The sequence below is a fragment of the Cydia amplana genome, chromosome 20 (genome assembly GCF_948474715.1).
Source record: "Cydia amplana chromosome 20, ilCydAmpl1.1, whole genome shotgun sequence".
Taxonomy (NCBI): Eukaryota; Metazoa; Arthropoda; class Insecta; order Lepidoptera; family Tortricidae; genus Cydia; species Cydia amplana.
This window is the reverse complement of record NC_086088.1, coordinates 4,352,993-4,380,628: the sequence shown is the minus strand read 5'-3', so window position 1 is coordinate 4,380,628 and position 27,636 is coordinate 4,352,993. Positions and strand designations below refer to the sequence as shown.

The following is a 27,636-nucleotide window of genomic DNA, read 5'->3' as shown; positions in this document are numbered from 1 at the left end:
CTGTGATCGGATTAGGATAGGTTCGTCTGTAGAAGGATAATATTCTTCTTCGTCTACCAGTACCTTTTTATCTACTGGTGATGTGTGGTGTAGCTCTCGTACGAGTATTTTACTCGGTCTTTAATGGGGATGAAATACTCAGGTTGGTGTTGTTGGTTACAGGCAGGATCTCGGTCTGTTGCTCAAATTCTACGAAAAATTGCATTTTAAAACCCAAATTCGATTCGATCAAGCAAATACATAGTCAAGTCGAACCAACATTATCATAAAAACTGAATGGTAGAGTTTCAAATTCACCGAACTATTTAAATCCTTAAATCCTTGTGTACCTACCTATTTTCTCTATCAGGTACCTCATGGTCACACTACAGTAAAATGCGCCCGTTAAAAAAATGTCTTATAATGTCTGTCTATGATGCGCAAAGTCAGGTAGCCAGTGCGCAGGCGTGAGCACCTGACCCGCGTTCCCATGGGATTCTCTCTTTACTTAGAGTACAAAGGTTATAAACGCCTAGAACATTCTACGGAGGAAAGCCTTTTTGCTAATTATACTCGTTGACCGGTAAATTAGCGTACAATAATGGGATAATATGTGGCTATTTGTCGAGGTTACCATGATCTTGGTGAAGAAGATATTTTAAGTGACGCAGACAGGCGTTTAAATTTTTTGAAGCTGGCGTGCAACTTAATTGCATTATACAGGGTGCCCAGTAATTAATTAACCACCAACAGGGCACCTTAGGCTGGTCCAGAAAATGCACATATAGGTCTAGTAAAAGTTTCGTGGTTTTCGAGATAATCGAACTTTTCTGTCTTTTTTAATAGCTAGCACCATACTTCAAATTTAGAAAAGTGCGATTATCTCGAAAACCACGAAACTTTTACTAGACCTATAAGTGCATTTTCTGGACCAGCCTAAGGTGCCCTGTCGGTGGTTAGAAGGTTATCCATTAATTACTGGGCACCATGTATACAAATGTAACTCAGGAAAAAAAACTCTGTGCGAAAGCCGCGCTCCGCACCAGTAGACCAAGTGTTAGCTATTAACGAGATGAACAATAATTATTTTCATCTTTTTACCTTATTGTACTTATATAATTTTTTTCTACTCCAGCACTTAAATGTGTCAATTAAATGACTGACAGTGATATCTAAAGCAATGTCATTTGAATGATTTGTCTATAGGCTCATAAGATGACTGCTAGCAGTCATCTTATGAGTATAATACAATTGCTTTATTTTTTTTTAAAGATACAAGTTCCGATCATCTTGATTGAAAGAGGTATGTTTTCATTTACAATAATAACTCTTTTTTTTTTAAATAATAACTCAATTTTTTTTAAATAATAACTCTTTTTTTTAAATAAAAACTTTTTTTTTTTTTTTTTTGCTGCAGCTGTCATAGAAAAAGTAATGTATGCAACAGCTCATAATTGGTTCTTAAAATTCTCGGGTCTTTTTTTACAAAACTCGACTACGTCTCGTTTTGTAACTTCGACCCTTGAATTTTAAGAACCCTTATTATATCACTGTTGCATAAACTACTATAGTTTCACAGAACATTTACAAATAAAATATATCACCGTTGGCAAAAAGTTCGCTCTAACCTTTCTACATTTTCTGTCTTGTCTTCCAAAAAAACGTTCGCGTCCCAAACAATATCATGTTTACACTATTCCCGTCATTAATATCATTCGTTCATTTCATTCATTCCGCGACCCACCTGCTGAATGAACCCAGAACAAAGTGCTATAAGTCAGATATCCACGATAAATTATCCTCTGAGCAAATTTGTTCGGATTGTAGGCGGGCAGGGCTCAATAAAATATATTCGGGCTTGTATTTGTCTAACGGATGAACGTTCGCGAGTTTGTAGATGAACTAAATTGTAGATGGAGTAAGTCAAATATAAAGATTAAAGAACTACACATAAAATATTTTAGTAAGTAAGTACTTACAAATTGTTTATTTCAAGATAAACGATAGCACTTGTTTAATATGTAATAGGTAGGTACAATTGAGTTTTAGAACTTGTGCTTGCCGTCCCTGAAACTTAAATGGTTTTGCTTTATTTATTACACAATTAACTACACCTTTCTAGGGCATGAATACAATTTTAAGAGATTTTAAGGTTTTTTCAATTCCTAATTGCATTAGGCTACGTATTTTTCGGCATTACCGGTGACATTACGCTGTTAGAATTACTTCAAGATCAACGCTGCACGTTGGCCTAAATAAATATTAATCCTCTAATGTCATTTCATCTTAAATCTGCCGTATCAAAAAACTTTAATGTATAATGTATTTAGGCTACTGACTAAATCGGGAAAATAGGAAACATTAGATAGATCTTACAGTTTTAATCCAAATCAAGACGCATTTTATTCGTAAATGTCAATCGATGTTAGATTTACCATTCTGCCTATACTTCGTTTTTTTTAGCATTAGAAATAAACAATCTTGATGTGTCTTTTAATTGAAAAACACATTTTAAAAATAAGTTACGGTAAATATGTAACAATTATGAATCTAATACGATCTTTTATAGTCTTCTGCTTTCATAAGTAATAGTTATTGATTTTTAAAAAGTGTTTTTCAATTAAAAGACATGTCAAAATCGCTTACCTTCTTTCAAGTTCTTTCTAATGCCAGGCGTGGCTCACTCCGCGATTTCGTCGCTTTGCTACAGGTAGCTAAAAGTACATCCGTTCCGCCCCAATTTTGGGGAAAGCCATAATCCGCGCGTGGCGCTGTCGCCACCTAGCGGCCATATTTGTGCTGATCGTAACAGACGCGTTTTGTTAGAGAGTGAGTCTTCTGTACTTAGTACTATTATTTATTCTGTGCTAATGCTAAAAAAAACGAACTATAGTGTTATATGCGTAGGTATCACGCATCTATCGCCGCCGGCGCATCTACGCGACGCTACTTTTTAGGAGACGACGGTCACACCTCTGCGCGGTGACCGCTTTTTACAAACCCGTCAACGTGGGAACGAACGCCGAATACGCTGAAAATGATACGAACAACACTTTTTTATACACACTGCTTTTTGTCCGTTAATCGGTGTTGTTTGTACTCTTAGAATGATGCCGTCTAGATTATTTACGTGTGTAGAGAAACAAAAATTATTATCTTGCTCTAGCAAGATTCCTAAGTCTGCAATGATTTTGATAGCACACGCCGTACTTACAAGTGTTATTTATACATCATAATTTCATAGAAGTTTAATGTTTAAAATAACACTTGCACTGCGAGATTAACGATTCTCGGTACCTATTTATTAGAGTTACCTACCTACTTTAATTTAAAAATCTAATTGTCACATTTTCAACATTGGTACTTTTAAATATAAAGAGGTAATTTCAGTAACTTGCATCACAGACCCCCGCTAAGTTTAATGACAATATCACACATTACCTACTCGCAAAAAATCAAATTTCGCGTAAAGAGGCCGCATGCTGCGAACGGAACTTCCGACGTTCATTCGTTGAATGAGTGAATGGTTCCGTATTTGGGTCAAACGTGGGAATTGGTCTAATTTGTATGTAATAGCTTATTTTGTCGCTGTTGACGTGTCGAGCCCTTATTAATTTATTACTGTTTTAATAGAGATATCTTTAAACGTCTTGAATCAATATAGGCTATTTATGGCTAACAGTTGCATTGCTGTTGTAATGGCATAAAGTTATTTTTGTAAATCTTATAATAGATTGTAAATGTTTCTGTTTGAGGGGATTAAAACCATAGTCATTTTAACCATAGTCAGTGTGTTGTGGTAGTGTCATATGCCATGTCCTTTCGAGCTCATGCGTCCAAACTAGGCAAGACAAATGACCTCTGCTCTGGGCGGCTAGAGATTAAAATTTCATTACCTACGCATTTCTTTCTTGGAACAGTACAATCCTTAAGAAGTAGTGTTGATATTTGTAGAAACACTAGTAGTCTCTAAAAGTTAGGTAGATACTGGGAACAGGGAGTAGTTACGCAATAATTGCTTTATAGCTCTGATTGGCAACTTAGACTGGAGGCGTGGGTGAAGCAGTGGTGAAGCACCTACGGAGTGCCTTGCATTCAACGTGTTTCATCCGCTTATAGACGGAGGCTATTTCCACTTTACATTGAATGGCATGTATTACAAAAGCATCCATAACATATCTTATAAATTAATATCAACTTAAGCATTTCCCGAAATTCCTTTCTGCTCGCAAGTGTGCAACAATGACGCAAGTCAAAATATTTTACGACAAATTGTCTTGTATTGAGCGATTGTGTTTTTTTAACCGGAAGTCCGCACTCGATTCTTGCACAAAATGATTGAATGAATGAATGAATAGATTGATGAATCGGTTTTCGTAACATTGGGCTTTCAGAGGCTATCTCTGTTGGGTATTATAAAGTTAATGGCGACGTTGTTAGGGAGTTTAGATTGTATTATTTAAGACTGGCTTCTGGATTTATTGATGAGTGTTTTCTTAGATACGAAGAGCGCTTTATAAATATTTTAGTAAATCAAAAATAGCCCATACACGTTATAACTAAGTAATGTATTACTTACCTTTTTTATAATATTAATATAGCAGCAAAAAGACAAGATAATTGGAAAATAATTACTTAAATACACTGTATTTCTCAAATGTTGTTCTTCTCTCTCCTAGTTGTTTTGTAGAATAACTGGCAAATTCTACAAAACAACTTTATTTATTTCTGAAAAAAAAAACTGTAGTCTACCGTTATCTTAAACTATAAGTTAGCAATCAATCCATTAGATATTCAGTTGTTTTGGTGTTTTCTGTTTCGTGTTACCATTGTTTGTTATTAATGTTGGGGCTGTTCATAAATTACGTCATCTATTTTTGACGATTTTTGACCCCCCCCTCCTAAAATCATCCAAAAATCATAATTGCAATGACCCCCTTTCCTCCTACGTCTTGCTACCATCGTCCGATGTCCAGACCCCCCCCCCAAATTTGAAATGACGTAATTTATGAATAGCCCCTTTTCGTCTGTAAAACGCATGTTAAAATAATATAAGATAAAAGATCAATGTTAATGCATAAACAACACCCAGTATTTGAAGTTGCTACGACGCTATCTTATTGACCGAGCGAGCGCAAATTCTCCGTTCAATCCTGGAGCTTGGAGTGGCTTGGGCGCTTTCGTAGGTATGTCTGTCCCAGGGGGCCTAGTCGAGATGACAATTGCTGATAGGAAACGCAAATCGACAGTTAAACAATGTATGGAAATAATTACGGGACTCTTTGTAGCGTGTGGTTAGCCAGATACATTTTCTCTTTTCGTACGAAAAGTCACGTTATTATATCCTCCTAAGGCCCAACGAAAAATTGAGTATGTAGTCAGTACGGCCCCTAGTCCTACCAGTAGTACTATTGTTTTATACTCATTCAGACCCAAGTACTTAGAAGACTTTTTTTAAATATTATTGTACTTATACAGCACCTTGTACAACACTTTGTTTTTTTTACGAACTTGTTAAAGGGCACAGAGTCACAGACAAAACAAAACAGTCCTTTAGAAGTTCGTACACGCCAATTTCGATAAGCGCGAGATTTGAAAACAAAATGATGGGTTTTCTATTAAGTCCTACTGGTAGGACCGTGGTACGCTATGACTACACAATTGTTGAAGGAGCTGGGTCTGAATAACAAAGTTAGAGTCTGTTCGGAAAGAGAAGAGTCGTGGAATGTATTGGGCCCCATACATTCCACGACTCTTCTCTTTCCGCACAGACTCTAATAAGTACCTACTATGGGTAGGACCTTGGGCCTTAGAAGGATATTTCCGCTACGTAAAGACATGACTTAGTCTACACTTTCGATTGGCGTTTAAAAAGGTTCTGTAGGTACTATTTAAAATATTTTTTTAGAGTATTTATCAAATTAGAGTACTTAGGTATACAGGTAGGCCATAGGCGGGGAGCAGACTCGTGTGTTTTATATTTAAATTTTATATCAACGATTATCTAATAGAAAAGATAGACAATTATAATTGTTTGTTCATTTGTGCATTCTTTTTAACAGTTACTCCATTATATATTCAGGTAAAAAAAAACGTTAGTTACATATATTTGTTTACCTAATATATGTACACTTGTTTTAAGATAGGGGGCTGCGCTGGATGAATGAGAATAAATGTTTTAATATAATCCTTTTATTTTCTGTTGTACAAAAATATATATGTAAATGTCTTTCACACATTCCCTTAACCTAATATTTTATCACCTATCTAAAACTTATGTTTATAATTACTTAGTAGACTATTTACAATAGACATTTCCAAAAATATTAACGGAGATTTATTAAACAACTATTATTTTACATTCTCTTTAATCACCAAAATATGAATAACTATTTTGTTTTGCAAAAGGACTTTGCTACTTTTATGTGCTCTTTCGGTATTTTGCACCATATGGACTTAGTGAAGCACTATTAGTTTAGTATTAACTTAATCTGGAACACTTGAATGGTAGGCCTGAATTTAAACGAGATGCAGACATTAAAAAATACTGTGTACATACATGGCTGAGGAACTAGAGTCTTGACAGTGAGACAAAACATTGCAGGTAATTTTTAAAACATTAACCATATCAGTAGCCGTATAAATAAGGATATCCACCAACATGAGGAACGGCCGAAAGCGGCACAAATACTGGCATCATTCTCTCCGCCTGAAGGTAATGAGTTCTCGTGTGCTTCTTCAGATGGTCCCGGCGGCCAAACTTCTTCCCACACGTCGGGCAAGGGAACGGGCGGACCCCGGAGTGTATCCTCTTATGCCTCGTCAACTCCTCGTTCCTAGTAAATGTCTTCCCACAGTTCTTCTCGTCGCATTTGTACGGCCTTTCCCCGGTGTGAATCCTTATATGCCCCTTTAGTTGGCCGTTGTTAGAGAAACCTACTTGGCAATGCGGACACTTGTATTTTTTGGGTCGCTGCTTTCGCGCGTTAAGGAGTTTCGCTTCGTTCTCTTGCTGGAGAATTCTAGCGTATTCTAATTCCATAGCGTATCCTTGTGCTAGGGATTCTAGAAGTAGGGGGTCGGTGGGAGCTACTCCGAACGCTTGCGCGATGTCTGCCGCCGGATAGCCTGGCATGAAAGCGTCGTACAGCGGCGGCGGCAAGTTTTGCGGCAAACTTGAATGGTGGTGTGGTTTCGGTGTTACTGACTTGGGTTCGACTGGGTTCTTTTCAGTCTTGATGGGAGTTTTGTCTTCTTGCAGTAGCCGGTCGCAGCACAGACTTAGGCTGGCTACTGGAGACTCTATCGTCGTTCCGGAATTGCTAATGGAAGACAAGGCGGGCTTTTTATCGTCATCAGTTTCAACGGTCGTCGTGGATACTGTAGCATCTTGATGCAGATTGGATTCACTTTTCTTGAAAGTTCCACGAATTTTTCGCAAGCGGCTCTCTCTTTTGTCTTCTTGTAGTTTTCTCTTGCTGATTTTTGGAGTTATGTCTATATTAGTAGTTTCATCACAGCTAGTTTCCTTCGCTTCGATTTTATTATCACTGATATCCCAAGGCCTGAACAGCCTCGAGTAACTTTGCTGAACGAACATTGTTGCAAAAATAAGAAAATCACCAAATAAAAAAGATGGTGTCTTCACTCGCGTCTAAAGTCACAGACTGAGACCCTACTTCATTTCAACAACTTTATATACATTCCTTTAACAATAAATTTAATAAAAGCGCCCAAGAGCAGAGGGATAACCGATGCCATTCAATGGACGAAAGAGACGAAATATTTTTCAATTGTTGCTCACTTAACGTGCTTATTTTTTTGGTCTTTGGACATGATTATTTTGATGCTATTATGTTCTTTGCGTTCATTGATGTAGAGTGTATTTTGCTTGAGTGTTATTTGTGACTTAAGTAATTTTTTCTAAAGGAGGGTGTCATAGTGTTTGAGATAGGGGTGTGTATTGTTATTTATGTTGATTTTTGTGCGAGGTCGGGGGGCGGGCCCGGGGGCCGGCGCTGCGCTCGAGTGGACGAGCCCGCAGCTGCGGTCTTGTTTGTTTTAATGGTTTCCACGATTGCTCCCCAATTTATGGCGTACATACGCCTATGTGTATGGGCTCACTGGCAATGTTAGCGGTTTATGGGAGACTTAACAATTCTTTTCCCCTCGGGAGTGTCGGGAAATGTCCGGATTAATTTTCGAATGGCAGTTAGAAGGAGCTTTTGGGGGATTTTTTTGTATTTTAGTATGTTCTCTATTCTCTACAATCTATTTTAATTTATCGGCATTATGTATAGTATAGTAGTTTGTAAAATTACTTTAAAATATTCTATTACCTATCTTGCGATCATCTAATTGAAATATGAAACTAAACGGGAACCGTAAAATTTTCAATTAAAAAACACTTTTTTAATTATTTTTGCAACGTCAGTTGTAAAAAAGTTTCGCCTAATAAGAGTCAATGCAGCTAACTTGCCTATGCGGAATGAAATTTGGCCTAAATTTAATGTCGTATCTTCCTTTAGGAAAACTTGTTTAGGAAATTTCGTGTACATGTGTGCGTGACATGATGTTTCTCGTTATTGTCTGTTTGGCCGTAGTTGGCCAGTTCTCAAAATACGTATATATGTAATAATTATAATAATTTGCCACAAATTTTCATTTTAAATCTTTTATCTTTATGCCGATTAGTACAGCTTTTATGTCTACCGTTCTCTAATTCTCCCTCAATTGCTCAAGGGTTAACTGGAAGAGATCCCTGAAAGGGATAAGTTCGCCTTTGTACTAATGATGCCTTTCATGTTTTATGTTTATTTTTGTACAATAAAGTATTTTACTACTACATATCCTTTTTCGAGTTATTGTGGGCTTAACATTTCTTGAATGCTTAGTCTTGTCTTAGTTTGCCTGTATTTTTTAGATACCTATTTAGTGACAGTTTTTCCGTCACATTTTTCGGCTCTGCTCGGTCGGCCGTCCAGCTTTTTTAGAAAACTGGCTGGAATGTTTTCCTGAACCAGGTTTTCTAACATTAGTTTTTTCAAGAAAAAGAACGCAGAGATATAAATAGACTTTAAGAACCGATTTGCACAAAATGTTCCAATTTAATTTAGAGCTTATTGAATAGAGGCTGAACGGAACACTTAATTCGCCTCAATAAAACTAGTAAGCGGGTGTTCAAAATGATTTTGACGCGACGTTATTGATGAACACCTCGCCCGCTTAGCCACTTCTGCTGCTGACTGTACCTACCTGTGACATCCGATTATTATCGAGAATTTCATTCCGTGTTTTCTTTTCAAGCGCTTCACCTTACGAATCTCAGTTACTGAAGACAGGGATGCCTATTCCTACGTCAGACACGTCGTCAGTACCTAACTGAAGTAAGGTGTGCCCATTACTTCTAAGAGCTTACAGTTAAAACGAGTGTTTTGTGAAATAGGTAACCGCGCTGTCGCCGAGAAAACGCTTACAATCGATCGGATTGCATCTCTACCCCACTACGCATAACAGCCGTAACTCCATTTATTAAATCCAGTCAATTATTTGCCGTATCATCGCGCAATAGAGTCCAAATTCAAACTGATATCCCAATGGATTTTACGACGTTATGTCTAGTGGGGCCGATCGGCAAATCCATTTGCACAGCGATGACATATGGGGCCTTGCTTAGAAACAAACATTTAATACAAATGTAATATCAATTAAATATTTCATAATGTCATAAAAAAACTGAAATGATAAACCATAGGATTAAGGTTGAAATCTCATCTGGTTTAAAACGGGAGGTTTTAAAGACATTGTTTAATTATAAATTAGTTAGGTACTTATCGTAAATGTAACCGTTACTTTTGTGTTTAGCGTCTGTGCGGAAAGTGAAGAGTCGTGGAATGTATGGGGCCCAATACCTACCTGCCGTGATCTTTTCACTAACATAGCAAATTTTTTGTATAGTTCTTATTAAATGAGCGGCACGGAAACCCAGCAATATCAAATAAATAAATTCATAACTTCCCTATGGCTCAGTAAAAAAGCGACAAAACTGTCACTGACCATAAAATGGATTAAAGGTATCAATCTAAACAAACCGAATTATAATATTCACTCACAATGGCTCTGATTACTGCCCTTTTGATGGTTTCTGAGCGAATTTAGGAATCGCGCGATCTGTCAAGTTTCGGCGGCGATCCATCAAACTTTTTAATACAACTCTGTGGCTTGCATCAGAGCGCTATTCTATTAAATGTATTTTTGTACATGTTTGTTTGCGCGCAAAAAGTAGGTTTTTTTTTTTTTTTTTAATTTATTTAGGTAAACAAACAGTCACTACAAGAAAGGCTTAAATATAAAGTATTTTTAACACTATATACAGTATGTGTGACCAACACCGTTCACCACTTATTACAATTAGGTAAGTACTTTGATTATTCGGAGCTTATACCTCTAGAGCTTAAGGCTCCGGGAGGCATTGACAAGGAAAAGGTTGTTATTACATTAAGTTTATACATCATAAAATTAAATATTTAACGCTTAATAGTTAACAGCGCATGCAGCATTACGTTACATAAGTTATATGAAGTAATACATAGTAATACATTAAATAGTACATTTTGCATTTTGCTTCATTTCACTAGATATTACATATTGTTACTATGTCTGAGTACATCTGTTACAAGTTTTTTATATACACCAGAACTGCAGCCAAAAATATCCACCTGGTTAAATTGTGTGTTATAAGTGTGGACGAGCCTGCGAAGAGGAGCGCGCTCACCGGCGTGGGTGCGGCAGCGGCCGGTCACGAACAGCCGGTGAGGGCGCGTCTCTCGTTGTCTACTACAGTTGGGCACTTTATAGCTGAGCTTATTATTAAGGGCAACACAATCATAGTGGTTGTTGCAGAGACCGTACAATACCATAGACTCGAGCAACATTCGCCTGGAACTTAAATCTAACAGATCATATTTTTTTAGTAACTGCTGGTAAGATAATGTGTTTTTGTAGCATCGAAAGTGCATAGTATTTAAGAATTTTTTTTGGACTGTTTCGAGAGCATCTGAGTATTTAGTATAGTAAGGATTCCAAATTGCAACAGCATGTTCTAAATGGCAGCGAATTAAGGACTTGAACAATTGCAAATAAGTATTTGGTCGTCGAAATTCCGTACTAGACCGCATAACAAAACCGTACATCTTGAATGCTTTATTTATTATGCTATTTATGTGTAAATCTAGGTGCAGCTTTGAGTCAAGTGTGATTCCAAGGTCCCTTATAGATTCAATTATTGCAAGTTGTACGTTACATAAGATGTAAGAGTTATTTATAATTAATCTTTTTTTGGTGAATTTAATTAGTTTGCATTTATCAAGGTTTAGTTCAAGTTTATTTGCAGCACAATAGTCTGAGAAGCAATCAAGGTCCTGTTGAAATTTATTACAGTCGCTTTCGTCACAAATTGTATGATATATTTTTAAATCGTCTGCGTATAAAAGAATATTACAAAATTTAAAACAAGTACCAATATCATTTATAAATAGTGTGAATAATAAGGGACCTAAAATTGAGCCCTGTGGTACGCCTGAACTGATTTTAGTAGCATGCGATTCGCATCCGTTAATTGTTACTTTTTGGGTTCGGTTTGTGATATATGACTTGAACCAGCGCCACAGGTTTCCCCTTATACCATTATAAGCAATTTTTTCCAATAGTAATCGATGATCCACCCTGTCAAAAGCCTTCCGGAAATCAGTATACACACTGTCTACTTGCGTATTACTATCAAGGCTTTCAAATAAATATGAGGTATAAACAAGAAGATTAGTGGTTGTAGATCTATGTTGGACAAAACCGTGTTGATGAGGAATAATTTGATTATGTAGATTTGGATAGATCAGTTTATGTACTAACTTCTCAAAGACTTTTGACAGTGTGGACAAGATTGATATGGGTCTATAATTTTCTACGTTATTTTTGGAACCCCCTTTGTGCACTGGAATTATGTTTGCAGTTTTCCAGATAGAAGGGAAGCAACCCTCGTTCAGGCACTTATTAAATATAATAGCGAGAGGTTTTGTTATAGTTTTAACTGTATTTTTGAGAAAAATTGGGGGAATATTGTCAGGACCCTGACCCTTTGATAAATCAAGATGGCTTAATTCGTATGCAATGTGGCTGGTTGAGATGTGCAAATTGTGGATGTTAATGTTAGATGTTGGGTTATTTTCGGGAACGTTAAAGTTATCTGGTACAGTGGATGGCTGGTAAACCGACTGGAAAAAATCTGAAAACATATTACAAATTTGTGTTTTGTTATCAGAGGTTATATTTTGATAGTTCATAGTGTTGGGTATATCAGATGAATGGTTTAGATTAGAAATATAGGTCCAGAAGTATTTTATGTTGTCGTGTATACTGTCCTCCATTCGCTCCAGATATTTTTTATAACATTTATTTGTCTCGGTCTTAAATCTGTCTCTTAATTTTGAGAATACTTCATAGTCAATCAAATTGTGGTACTTTTTCCATTTGATCCAAGCTTTGTTTTTATTTTTAAAAATGTGAATTAATGCGGGTGAGAACCAGCATGGAAATGTATCCGAGTGTGTTTTCTTATAGGGAACGCGGTCCTTTTTAATTTTATATACGTATTCATAAAACAATGAGACAGCACAGTCCGCCGAGAGGTCCATTAGGAGGTCTGACCATGGGATCTTATCAATATCGTTATTAATATTAGAATAGTCAGCTTTGTTAAAACAATACCTATATATTGGTTTAGGGAATAACGCTTTATTTTGGGAATTAGGTAGGGTCATAATAACATAGAATGGAGGATGATGGGCATCCGGGGGGACAAGTGCGAGGGGGGCAGGTGCGCTGGTGCAGTCAGTGTTGTTCACGAGAAACAGATCTAAGATTTTACCGCTCGCGTTAAGATATATGTTATATTGTGTGAGATTGAATATAGAAATAAAGTCAATAAGACTCTTATGGTGGTTAGATTCCCGTTCACCCGGAGACAGAGTTGCAAAATTTCCACAGTTCTTCCAAGCCAAGGTCGGGAAATTATAGTCGCCTACAATCCAATAACTTTTTGCATTTGCTTGTAAAAGCAGAGTTTGCAGTTGTTCGAAGTGAGTTTCATATGTAATGGTAGGTTGTTTGGGAGGAATGTACACCGTACTTATAATGTGTTTATGGTGAGCACCGAGCGGCAGAGTAATCACAATGTTATCAACGAGTGGAGAAATCGCCGGCCGGCCCGGCGGCGCAGGCAACGGGGAGCACACAGCGGCGCCAAGTTCGCGCAGCACCGCCACAAGCACGCCGCCACCGACGCCACGTCCGCTGCCCGTTCGATCCCTGTCACTTCGAAAAACTACATACCGAGTATCGATAAACTCATTATTCGCTATTTCAGGACATAACCACGTTTCAGTTAATATAATTATGTCATAATTGTGCGATAAAATGTTCATGTATAAAGTGTTTGTTTTAGTACGGAGACCTCGACAGTTTTGATAGTAAGCCGAAAAAATACTATCCATTATTGCTTACAGATATAATATAAGAGTATTTAAAACGGTAAAATAGTGTATCATTGAAATGCAATAAAATAATGATCTCTGATAAGATAACACGCTCGCCCATAACTATTAGGTACTTACGTGTTTGGTTGTATGCACTGTTGTATGTGATAGTTATTAATTCTTTAAACAAAAACAATAAAATGCCCACGCGCAAATTGCGCGGCTTTAATAGATTACAGGTGGTTATTATATGTATGCAGCACTGGTATAAGATTAACATAAAAGCAAAAATACAACACATCTTTGAGTTAATGAAAAGCCTAGATCTATTTTGGTCAGGAACTACTCGGTGATAACTTACTCAGCTCGTGGGCAGCTCGTATAGCTATTATTGGTGAAGTGTCATCTTTGCGCACCAATATAGTGGCATGTCGAACCCATACAAACTTAAAGTTATGCTTCACGGCTGCTTCACGAGTCTGTCGCAGTAACAGCTTGTTTTTAAGTGTTAAATGCTCGTTCAGATATATTTTTTGCGGGGATCCAGTTATGTTTATTTGAGAAGTATTGAGTCCTTTCGCAAGGCGAAACGCAGCCAAAATATTATCACGTAGTATGACTGAGGTAAAACGCACTATTATGTTTTTTGGGCGGTTACAGCTGGGGTCGGCATGCGGCACACGATGTATTGAGACTATGTCACTGGGTGTAAAAGTGAATTTAATAGCGGTTCCTATGTCGCTAATAATACTAATTAAGTTTTCGCCGCGCTTCTCAGGCATGTTGCATATTTCTAAATTATTCATTCGCGATTGTTGTTCCATTTTATCTATGGTGCGTTCAAGAGTCTGGATACGGCCAGTCTGACCTTGTGATGACGACATGCTAGATTCTACAGAGCGTAGCCTTTCCTCATAAGAGTCCTGACGCGAGCCAGAATATTGAAGTGAATCTTCAACGTGTGTCAGGCGATTCTTAACCTCATCTAACGTATGGTTGATGGTGGCATTGTCTTGATTAACCTTTTGAATATCGAGTTGAATTTGGCTCAATGTGTTGGTAATTTTACCGAGTTCGGTTGCCAAGCCGGCGGCCAGAGCTGTGTTTATGGTGGCAGTAATGCTGTCCTGCAGGCTTGAAAACTTGAGCTCGATCGTTTCCTTGACTTCTTCTGATATGTTTGTCATTTTGTCATATTTACGTTTACGAAATTCCGATGACAAATCAGGATTTGATGCGCATTTATGCGGCGGTGATCGTGCCACCAGTGTGGAGGTAGGTTTGAATGCCGTGTGCGATTCGATGTCGAGGTCGACACCGTGCGTATTATCGCCCATCTCCTTCATTAGCGCGGCGTGAGTAGAGGAACTCGGGACGATGTCGAATCGAAACAAATCACTGCGCGCGGATGCGAATCTATTTAGACTTCGTTTTGCATTGAGTACACTAAACTGAACACTGCGCACTGTGCACTTAGGGTCACTTTTATGTTGTTATACGTTTAATTAAATATATTTTTCGTATGAATTTGTAAGTGCAGGCGACTAGTCGCTCCGAATGATCAGCGAAGAAGGTTTTTCAAAGGTTATGCTATTTTACTGATTTGAGCGCGTGAGAAATTATTTGCAGTCAATTGCAGTGTGGTTTCTTTTTTTGCGGAAGTCGAAAATCGTTTTTTAGGGTTCCGTACCCAAAGGGTAAAAACGGGACCCTATTACTAAGACTCCGCTGGCCGTCCGTCCGTCCGTCCGTCCGTCTGTCACCAGGCTGTATCTCACGAACCGTGATAGCTAGACAGTTGAAATTTTCACAGATGATGTATTTCTGTTGCCGCTATAACAACAAATACTAAAAACAGAATAAAATAAAGATTTAAGTGGGGCTCCCATACAACAAACGTGATTTTTGACCGAAGTTAAGCAACGTCGGGCGGGGTCAGTACTTGGATGGGTGACCGTTTTTTTTGCTTGTTTTGCTCTATTTTTTGTTGATGGTGCGGAACCCTCCGTGCGCGAGTCCGACTCGCACTTGGCCGGTTTTTTTTTGCTTGTTTTGCTCTATTTTTGTTGATGGTGCGGAACCCTCCGTGCGCGAGTCCGACTTGCACTGGGCCAGTTTTTTATTATTATTCGAAGTACCTACGAATGATACATACTGTTTTCCAATGGCGAATTAAGATGCACTCCTGATGATACTCCTGGAGTTGTTCAAATAAATTATTCAATTGTTGTGAGCTATAAGAAGAGGCAAATTGTCCTATATATGTATTATATATACTACTCTTTGAGGCAAAGCTTCCTCCATAAACATGAAAAAATTTACGTTTGTTGCCATATCATTTTAAACGTTTTTGATCGAATACATTGTCGAATACGAATAAAATTATCAAGATCGAGACAGTTACATTTTAGTCGCACAAACCCATCAAACAATGACCGATCACCTAGTGACTAGTCCTTGAAAAAATGTAACGGTTCTTTCAAATTTCGAATACCAGCCCGATTTCAAACTGTTGCACAATTCCCGCGCCTCCGACACGAGAGGCTTTGATGTCGCCGTTATGATGGATTCGCTGGTATTCTTCGTAAAGGAATGAAGATGGTAGCGATCGATGTTCCTCAAGTTATATATTTTTTGTAATTTATTTATGTAGGGTAAAGGCACCAGTAGTCAGCCTTATAACGACTTTTTTAAGTTTGAACGTTCGGCATTTCTACAGGATTAGTCGGATAATTAAACAAATGGCATGGTTAGATCAATTGTTTATCATAGTTTTAAAACAAAATATTTAAAAAAATAACAATCATCTTTATAATATCTCTAATTAAGTTTAAACAAAAAGTGGCACTTTTCTCCAGTAGTCAGCCTCCAAAATCCAGTAAGCAGCCTCTGTGTACCCAGTACTCAGCCTATATAAACTATTCATAATAATTAGATTAAAATCACTAATATTTATATCAAAATCAACGATATTATAACATTTATTTTTTCTTTATAATTTTTGTTATCGTTATTGTAGTGGTTAGTTGTAGTTTTTAATTTTAGTTTATAATTTTTTGCATAAATCAAAATCAACGATGTTAAAATAATATCAATTTTTTTTATAATTTTAGTTATTATAGTTAGTTGTAGTTTTTAAATTTAGTTTATATTTTTTTCCATATATGTATTACTTAACTACTTGTTTACTTATTTAATAAAAAAATCTTATAGGTAGGTACATACAATTCTTATGACACGAAATTTGTTGGCCATAGGTACTTAATTAACTAACACTATTCTTGCAAACTAAGAATCGCAATATTTATTTTCTAATAATTAATCCGTCAAAAATTAACGAGGTAAATCAGGTAATATATAATTTTGTTCCTAGTAGGTATTCGGTAAAAAATAATTAATCGAGTCTATGCAGATCTAATTATAATTAATAAACAAAGTCATCTACCGACCAGGAAAAAACAAAATGATAGTTATGTATAGTTAACGTCAAAAATATGTATACACTTTTGAACCTTATTTCAATGAGATAGGGTTTTAAAATGTGGACATATTTTTGGCGGCGACGTACCAAGCAAGGTCAATGGCTGAGTACTGGATCCGCGAAACCCAGTGCTCAGCCGCATTAAAACGTTATTTCAAATGCGGCTGACTACTGGGTTTTACTTTAAATTGACTAGGGCATGCCTAACTAAATTTGAAAATGTAAATTTAACGGTCCTAACGGTCGCATTGGCTCGAAAATAATAAAATAAACGAATAACCCAAAGGTCAGCCGTTGGGGGCTGGGCACTGGATTCTTTGGAAAAAAGTGTTATCCAGTGGCCAGCCTCCTCAATTTATAAGTGAAATATTGATATTTTCATTCAAATATAATGCAATTTAATAGATAAACTAATAAATAAACCAATCATTAACAAAAACAATAACTTTTAACATTAAAACATAGTTTTTCTTGCCTGTTAAGAGAACACCACGTGCAGTAAAAAATATGGCGGACATGACACTATTGCACTCGTCGACAAACAGCACCTGTATGAACGAGTATATTTCTTCCCCCCGTTCCCTCACCGCACCTGTCGTGTGACGTATTAACCAATAAGGAATCAAAGCTCCTATTTGAGTACTCGCGATTTGTTTAAACGAATATACCAGATATTTATGACCAATAAACTACTCAAAAGGCTGACTACTGGTACCTGGCTGGTCACTGGTGCTGTTACCCTACCATCTACCTAAAGTATTTCGTTAAGATACCTACGTTCTATACCGTCTCACAAAAATAAATCAATTGGCGATAAGTAGGTACTAAAACAAATGAATCTTAAGACGCAGGATACAATACGATAGGTAGGTACTAGGTACGAATGCAAATGATATCAGTAAGTATCAATTTTACCATAATCTAATGGACACTTTAAAATAAAGAGCTGCTATGCTTGTTTGCCACCGATGTGGTATAAAAGAAAGAGGTTTCGAACAGTGTTGGAATTTGTATTCAGTGTTTTTTTCGTTATACTCTCAAATATGAACTACATACTTACATAATTTGTACACTTTTTAAATTCAATAAACAGAAAACCTCTAGAAATCCATTTGGCCAAAATTATCCTGAACCAAATCGATAAATCTCGAGCACAATCTTTAATATACTCCTCATTCATTCCAAATACCTTAATTTCTTTTTCTACTCCAGCACTTAAATGTGTCAATTAAATGACTGACAGTGATATCTAAAGCAATGTCATTTGAATGATTTGTCTATAGGCTCATAAGATGACTGCTAGCAGACTCGACTACGTCTCGTTTTGTAACTTCGACCCTTGAATTTTAAGAACCCTTATTATATCACTGTTGCATAAACTACTATTATAAAAATCGTATAAATCTTGAGCATAAAGCGTAGGTATCTTTTGGTCCAATTTTCTTAACGCGTGACAACTTTATACGATTTTTTGGGTTCTTTTTTGGGAGAACTCTGCGGTTGTCAATTACTACGCTTGTCGTGAAAGACGCAACTTGTGAATGGACGCGAGTTGTAGGCGAATATACAGGCGGTTTAAAATTTTCACGTTCTATTATTTATATAGCTGGTCAAGCAAATCTTGTCAGTAGAAAAAGGCGGCAAATTTGTAAAATGTAGGCGCGAAGGGATATCGTCCCATAGAAAATTTGAAATTCGCGATTTTTTTACTGACAAGATTTGCTTGACTAGCTTTACCTACACTTTCCAAAACCCTCAAACAATTGAAGGGATGTTTACAAAAACAACATAACTGCTTAGAGTGGTTGACACTTTTTTAAGAACATTGTTAATCGTTTCAGGTGTCAACCAGTGTAGTCAGTTATATTGTTTTTGTAAACATCCCTTCAATTTATTACAGACTAAATTACAGTTACAATCATCGTCATACAATAATCTGGCTGGCATAACACTAATATACTTACCTACTTAATACGTACGTAATTTTAAGATCATTTCGCAAATATATTTTGGACATAGGCCGCTCTGTCCAAAATGTAAGATTTTATGAATGTTGAGTAAAATAAATAATGATAATTTAAATCATTATTATTTATTTTACTTTTATCAGTCAAATAAATAATAATAATAGATTATTTATTTGTATATTAGGCTATTAGTACCTAATAATTTTGATGTACCTATATATACATACCTACATCAAATCTATTAATAGGTTGAACTGTACTTGATCGACATAATAGACACGTAGGTGCTTATTTCTATCTAGATACATGTTTACATATTTTCGTTTCATCTCAAAATAACATCAGCCTGTATACTGTATTCGCGATATCCTGTGTGGTCCCAAATTCATTCACCACTTATCGCCCAACTCATAACCAAGAACAAACGGGCCCATAAATCCAAAATGGCTGACACGCATTGTTCTCTTCATTCATTCACTCGCCTAGACGAGATGACGCCACGGCGACAATGCACTTCGAAAGGCATTTGGGTCATGTTTGGAATTGTAATTTATAGATTGGTGAAAAAGTGTATTTTAAAGTGTTTGGGTATGATTACGATGTAGATAGTCCTATTAGTAAGTTTATTGAGAGTTTTTATTAATGCTTACAAACGTTTACTCGCATAGGTAGGTATGTAGGGTCACTGCGCTAGTTTCCGTCCATGCTCTAGTTTTCGTCCACTTGACAGATTAGCAAATAATATTACTTATTTGATTTTCTACTTGGATCCGGCAGACCTCGTCGGTAATGGCGGGATAACTTGGACTCCTTTTTGAACTACTGGCCAGATATAGCTCAGAACCGGGATGAATGGTGGAAGAGGGGCCTTTGCCCAGCAGTGGGACACAATAGGCTCACAATAATAATAACTTGCGAAATATCATTTTTATTTAGATTATTTTTACATTATATTGTTTTTACATTAAGGAATGCAATACGTACAAATTTATATTCAAATTTCGTCAAGTGGACGAAAACTAGAGCTGAACGAAAACTAACGCAACTAGGTACCCTATTACCTACTACGAGTGCGTATACTTTGATGTAATGACTAATGATGTCAGTACCAATATCCGAAACATTCGAGAGTTTCAAAACTTACGAGAGATATTTTATTGGTTAAAAAGTTTTTTACTTATAAAAAGTTAAAATAAAGTGCAATATTATTTTTAACAGTGTTATCCTGGTGTGGATTGTTTGTGTGCCAAGATGGTAAGCACTGTTAAAATAACGTAGGTCCCATGATCTGGTTCCAATAATTAAAATGTTGTCCACGCGGGAAGCCATAGCGTGTAGCAAATGACATCGTATCTAAAAGCCTTACTTTGTAAGATCACGGATGTTTACATTATTCGCAATTTCCATTTAACTCCACTTCTACGTTTAGTAGTAAAATTAGAGTAAGTACCTACGTGGGCTAGGTGTATAATGTATATACCTACAATGAATAGAAGAAATACTAGCGGGTGAATGTTAAAGATGATTAACCCAAAATAACCTAACCAGGACTTAACATGACAATCCATTAGCCATTATAATGTAGGTATGTTTATAATTTGGTCTCCATTCCATCACAATTCGTTCTCGCGCGACTCCATCATCTTATGCGACTTCAAGTATGAATTCATTCGCGCGCGAGAACGCAACTCATGCTAGACGGTCAGATCATCTGATTCTGAGCTAATAGCACAACTTTGTTATAATGTAAGTAATCTGTGTAAATCATTTCGACCACCACACTCGCTTAGCTATTTCTGTTGATGAATATACTCGTACTGGCGGTAAAAAGGCGCCATATCTGTCTGTGTTGACTGTTGACATTTTAAACCCATCATAGTGTAAGCCGACCTAGTACTGAGTGATCCATCACGCAACCCTTGCCCAGACAAATTGTGATGGAATGGAGACCAAATAATAAACATACCTACATTATAATGGCTAATGGATTGTCATGTTAAGGCCTGGTTAGTTATTTTGGATTAAAGGTAAAATAAAAAGTAACATGGATTAAAATAATTGGTAACTATTTATAAACAGGCTAAAATTGACTTACGAGTATGTTGGCAGTACGTTGAGTGGTGACCGACAACTCTGTTACTGTCAGCGAAAGTGTTGTTTTGGGCTCTAGAGTTTACCTGGCACTGGCAGATCAAATTCTGTATCTAGATTATGAAAATTTCAAACTGATAAGTTATATACTACCTATGTCGCTTTCCATCCGAGATCAGGCCGCGTAGCCAACATGCCAATCGCTTACGCGCGAAACGCAACTGTCACTGTCGCACGAATATGCAAGAGTAATAGAGACACACAAAGCGTTTTGTTGTCGTAGCGATAGCGATTGTCACCTTGGCTAGGCCGGCAGATCTTATTCTTCATATGCATAAAGCAATGACCATTACTTACATCCATGGCATAAGGACTCTCCTCTAATGAAAATCCACATATACTTACAGCAATCAAATAAATTACGTAAAAGCTTAATCTAATATACATTATTTTTCTTCCGTTTCTGTGGATTATGGTGCCACATGCTTTAAACATTGCATTCTAAACCACTTTATAGGTACAAATTCCAACTAAAATGTAATAATAATGTCAGAAGTTAACCCTCCTGCCGCGGCCCCCTGGCTCCTCCCCCAGATCGATGCGGTTAGTTCGGCGTGTGACGGTTAAATCAGGGATGAGCGGTGGAGGGTTAAACGATTGAAATCACAATTGTTATCAATGGGCTTATCAAAAGCTAGCTTCTGCCCGCGACTTTATTTGCGGGGAATGAAGAAGATGATTTATAAAAAAAACAGAAAATACCGCCTTCCCCGGACCTCCATACCGAATTTAAAAGATTTGTATTCGTGACTATCACAAAACATGTACGAACATCTACAGACAACAACAGCAAGAAAAGAAGAAATCAATAAGTGTGCATAACGAAATGGACCCAACTCAGCATAATGCTAGCTAAAAAGCCAGCGTCCGTAGGGCCCATTCGGTGATGCCACGACAAATTTTTTCATCAGACAGACAATATCATCCTAATCGTTTTAGCGCCACTTGCACCATCCCACAAACCTGGGGTTAACCGGTTAAATCGTTAAGCCAGTGTCATATTGTACTGGTAACCATGGTAACTCCAGGTTTAAGCGGTTAACCCCGGGTTAGTGAGTAGTGCAAGTGGCCCTTAGCGGTTTAGACTTTCCGAAGGACTGTCCTTGGCTCTAATTCCCCTGGTAAACCAATAAAATAAAATAAAGACGTAACGGACAGAGTTGCTTTAATTGCATTTGTAATATTAGTAGGGATAACGATATCCAATATATAAATAATAACAATAGGATGCGTAGGAGTATAACTAGTAAGTATTAAATGTGGGATATCACTTAGTAGGTTCACGTTGGGTTATCAAATGCAGATAAAACTATTGCATGACTGTAAATAGTGTAAATACCAACTGTTAGTGTCAACAGACGCGGCGTATTTAGTTGATGTTTACACTTTAAATAGTTAAATGGGATTATAATTAGTGTTACTTAAATTATGTGTAAGTACTCGTATGTGTCTGTGAGTTAAGTAGATATAAAGTTCAGTTGGATTAGTGTTTGGGAATATTATAGGTACTTCGATATTGTAACACACGAACACAGAGCGCTTGGCGCTTTACAGAAGGTAAGCTCTACATACCTACTAGTGCTTTATAAGTAGTTTAGGTATACTAATAATATCGATATTATAATTTGCTTGTGGCAAGGACACTATAATTTGTCTAATAAATAATTTTCTTTTTTTAATACTTTGTTAATCGACATTCCATAAAAGGTAGAAATTATTAATTCAATTGAGTTTTTTAATGTTTTGACATTTGAGTACCTAATAAATAATAATATATTGACCAATTTAAATAAAAATTGTTCCAATAAATCTTACAGAATCCGTCTCGGCTAACTTAGCATCGATCTTGCAGAACAATGTGTAGTGGTGTCATTATTAGCGACGTATTTCATAGATTCTTGACGTTTATGATTAATTTTCCATACTTTGTCGTTGTGTAGCAAATTCCATGCTGAGTGAACTTGGTTAAACTCTAGTAGCAACTAGCAATGCATTGTAAGGTTAGCATTTGGCAGAATAATTCTACTACCTACTTAAATTACATGTAGATAAGACATATTTTTATCAATTGTGGTTTTCATAATTTAATAACGCAAAAAATTATGTACCTAGCTATATAAATAAGTAGGCAGGTACATACTGTAATTATTAAATCAAGTACCTAGGTACCTAATTCAAACAATGTGATTAATGTTGATCGTCAAAGTTTAAAGTCAAAGTGCATTGCAACAAATTAATACAATTTTACATTAACATGCTATGAGTCTACTGTAATGATTGACTTCTCAAGTACCAACCACTTAAGGTGACGGTAGAGGTGGGTAAATTTTCAGATTCTGTCAATTTACCCCATTTCACACACAAGCGCACTTCACGCACACTACCTCACTTTACTGGGACAGGTCATTGACCCAACAAGTTTTTTTAAGATTGCGTTTTGAGTTTAGTGTTAACCACTGACCTCTTTTGAGGAACAGAAACTGTAAAAACGTTCCATTGAAAGAAGAAAGAGAAACAATACATTAAATCTTGCTCTCCTTGTCTGTTCATGTCACACGTGACGTATTTAAATTCTAATTTAATTCATTTGATTGTTAACTATTTTCTGCATATTATGGCTTTGTCGAGATACGCGTTTTGTAAAGTTAAACCGAATAAACCCAGATGTCATTAAGTCAGATGTAAAATGTTATTTACTACTCTATACGGTTATTCATAAGGCGAAAAATCAATTCAATTAAAAATTTAAATAAATAAAGTTTCGGCAGGGTGGAAATTTAATTAAGGCCGACAAAATAAAATTTAATAATATATGTCGGCTGATGTACCCCTAAGATCTTTACAGATTTACTTGTACGAGTATCCTATATTCGCTATTTATTTTGCTATTAAATTTATAAAATTAAAATAAATAATTAAATATTATACTGGCATTCCACCGCTATTATTTCAGTGCTGAACTGATTATCTTCGATCGTAGCCTTGATGATGTAGTTGTACTTACACTTACGGCGGTAGGAGCGGCAATGAACCCCGCGCAGCGTAGAACGAGAGGTGCGTTGGGATAAGTGCATATACATATAATTCTTCGTGCGTCTGTCTGTCTGTCCGTCCGTCTGTCACAGTCTATTTTCTCCGAAACTACTGGACCAATTCAGTTGAAATTTGGCACACATATGTAAATTTGGCACACAAATGTAAATTTGTGACCCAAAGATGGACGTGTAACGTAAATAAAATGTATTTTAGAGAATTTGAAATACGGTAGCCATTTTTGGGGGGGGGTAAATGAAAAAATTAAAAAATATGTTTTTTAAACTATATAGTGTTACATATCAAATAAAAGAGCTCATTGTAAGAATCTCAAACATAACTTTTTTTATAATTTTAGGATTAATAGTTCAGCAGTTATTCATGAAAATAGGCAAAAAATGATCATTCTCCGCCCACTTTCTCCGAAACAACTGGATCTAAAATTTTGAAAAAAATACACAAAGTAGTTCTTTACCTATATATGTCAGGAAAATCTATAAGAAATGTGCAGTCAAGCGTGAGACGGACTTAATATACGGAACCCTTAGAATGCGAGTCCGACTCGCACTTGTTTTTGTTTAGCTCTTATTAGGTTTAAGGAGTTTTATGAGTGAAAAAAGAATAGAATAAGAATAAGAATTGTTTATTGCCACATACATGAACATAAAATAGAGTTAGAATTACTTACATAATAAAATAAAACAGTTGTTATCATATACAAAACAAAAGTGAGAAGATCTTTGTATTAGGCACAGGGTTCCAGTCTCAGCGTGTGCCGGGCCTAGGTGCCCGGCGCTGGTTTTCAGACCGGTCCCAGACTAAGGACGGTCGGAGAATATTACCTACATAGGAAAAGTTAAAAGCTTAAAAAATCATAACTTGAAAACTACGAAAAATCGGCTAACATACATATGGGGTACATTATGATAGCCCACGATTTTTGGACGTCACGGTTTGGACCACCCTGTATAGACAATAATCTCAACGCTAGCCCAATGCGGATTGGGGACTTCACACACAGCTTTGAATTTCTTCGCAAATGTATGCACTACGAGTATGCAGGTTTCCTCACGATGTTTCCTCCTTCACCGAAAAGCTAGTGGTAAATATCAAATGATATTTCGTACATAAGTTCCGAAAAACTCATTGGTACGAGCCAGGATACCAATGAGTTTTTCCTTACCGCTTATACCGTAAAGAAATAATGCAGTCTCTGCTTTGCACGATTATTGTGTGGACATAATTCTTATAATCACCGAAACATACATACCTCTACGCACAGAATGTCATTGAAATAAAACATTGTTTTTTATAGTAAATTAATATAACATTCGATTTATACACATAACAATAAGCAGGCCAGGCCGCAGCGATATTGGCCTGTAAGCTTCATCTCGGTCTCCAAATCCGCAAAACTCGCTGGTACTAAATGCTGGTCTTGCCGTTATTAATTATCTTGATTCTTGAAGATTATCAGAACAGCACGTTACGTAATCGCATACATAGACGGAACGAACGTCAACAAAGTAGGTGTAGACACTGCAAGTCTTTAGGTATTAAACGAATTACGCTTCGTATTAATAGATGAGTAATATTTAAATGAACATATAATATTCTCTAACATAAATACAAGATTACAATTAATTGACATCAAAAGTCATTGACGTACAGAAGTCATATACATTTTTATAATGACGCAAAATTGATACCAGCATAATGAAAATCAATCCCAATCAGTAAAACGAGTCTTTAAACTTTTTTCATTTTAAGCGGGTTTTGAAGGAACAAGTTACTTAAATTCGATTGTAATCGTATTGTTTTAGGATAATTTACTGCTGTTTTCGACCGTTACGACCCGTAAATAACAACAACTCACATTTAAAATTTGACTGGAGCTCGACGTGATTATATTTATTTACCCTATTTTATGAAATACAATTTATCTACTGGTATACATTTTCGTATGCGTATATGATGAAATGTCTTTATTAATGTCAAAAACGAGCTATGACGATGTACACGTCTGCTTCGATGCAAGGCCAACGGCCATCTGACTCGAAGAAGAGTTTTGAGTGATGTCGTCAATGTATGGAAATTATACGAAAGTTTACATTTGGGATTGAATTTCTGTGTTGTATTTGTGAATAAAAATATAAGTAGATAATAATCTGGTAGTTTAGTTATCTAGCCTTCAAAATCCCACAACAACTCAATTACTGTCAAAGACAAAACTGTAATGCGTCTTGCTCAAACGGAACTCCATATTTTGATTTTTGGACACTTTTAGTGTCGATTTGTAGAGAATTACAGGAAATAAAAAAAAATATGGCGTGAAGAGCCGGTACACGGCTTCTTCGTGAACAGATTTGCGTATAATTTAATGCAGTTATTAATCATTCATTGAACAAATTGATTGCACAAAGTGAGGTCTAAATCGAAAACGTCATATACCGTCCCCTTAAACAGTTTAAACACACAACGCTCCACCTAAAAAAGGTGCTAAGAAATGATCATACAAATAAAATCTTTTTTGTAGCAGTGACAAAATCAGCCGCGCGAATTTATCGCGATAACCACATTTGAAAGCTCATTCAAAATTTAACCTTGACTTATTAGAATATGGTTTAGAATTATATGATATTATGTAGTGGTAGAAATCACGCATCATTCCGCTCGGCTGGGCGGACATCTACACAGATGCCTACACGGTGTGAAGAGAACAACAGACTCACAGACGCCGTCAAACGCGCCGCCACTCCGCCCCTGTGGCTGTCGGCGTGGTATCTAACAACTAACAATCTTGGTACTTGTACACGTCAACTGAGCGAAAAGGCGGCAAAGTCGGGGACGACAAAGACTAAGCGAAAAGGAGAAAGTTGGAGAGGTGACCATGGGTTCCGAAGAAGCTGAGGATGCAATCGAAATACTTGATAGGTCGTAAAGGAACACGATATCGCTATACCAATATCGTTGTACAACCTGTACCTAGAGTAATGAAAACTTGATAAGATTCCGGTTCAAATGAAATTTTGTAAAAACAGTACCTTGCCGAAAGGGTTGACTGATATATTAATTACGAGTATACTACTTTTTGGTTTACTTTAGATGACAAAAGTTTTTCAGTAGGTAGATTGTTTTTCTAAAGATGGCAACGTGTACCTATACCCCTCTATCCCGCCCGTATATATTTTACGGTAACCGTTCACCATTAGGCACTCCGAACGCATCTTCGCATTACCATAATATTTAAAAAGCACCAAGAAATAACTATCCGAGTAGTCGCAAAATGTCAAAGAGATTGGTTTCGCAATAAAGATAACAAACAATACCAGGGGCACAAAGCAAAGGGCCGGCCGCTATACACGTCACCGCGACGTCAACTAGTGTTGCGTGACAAGTCAAAAGATTAACCCTTGCCAATGCGCGCGCTTATATACCTACGTTATATAAGCTTTCAAAAGTCCTGAGGATGCGGTGAGTTCACTAATTTACATTC

At 36.7% G+C, this 27,636-nt stretch overlaps 2 protein-coding genes across 2 annotated transcripts; both read right to left on the bottom strand.

The window, feature by feature from the left end:
• Positions 1-6,584: 6,584 nt before the first annotated feature.
• Positions 6,585-8,279, bottom strand: LOC134657399 (zinc finger protein 724). The gene has a single exon (XM_063512946.1). It carries the CDS (start codon positions 7,577-7,579, stop codon positions 6,608-6,610), a length of 972 nt encoding a protein of 323 aa, XP_063369016.1. The 5' UTR covers positions 7,580-8,279; the 3' UTR covers positions 6,585-6,607.
• A 5,404-nt stretch (positions 8,280-13,683) lies between these two features.
• LOC134657416 (uncharacterized) lies at positions 13,684-15,045 on the bottom strand. The gene has a single exon (XM_063512961.1). The coding sequence runs from the start codon at positions 14,852-14,854 to the stop codon at positions 13,844-13,846; it is 1,011 nt and encodes a 336-aa protein (XP_063369031.1). The 5' UTR covers positions 14,855-15,045; the 3' UTR covers positions 13,684-13,843.
• Positions 15,046-27,636: the final 12,591 nt, after the last annotated feature.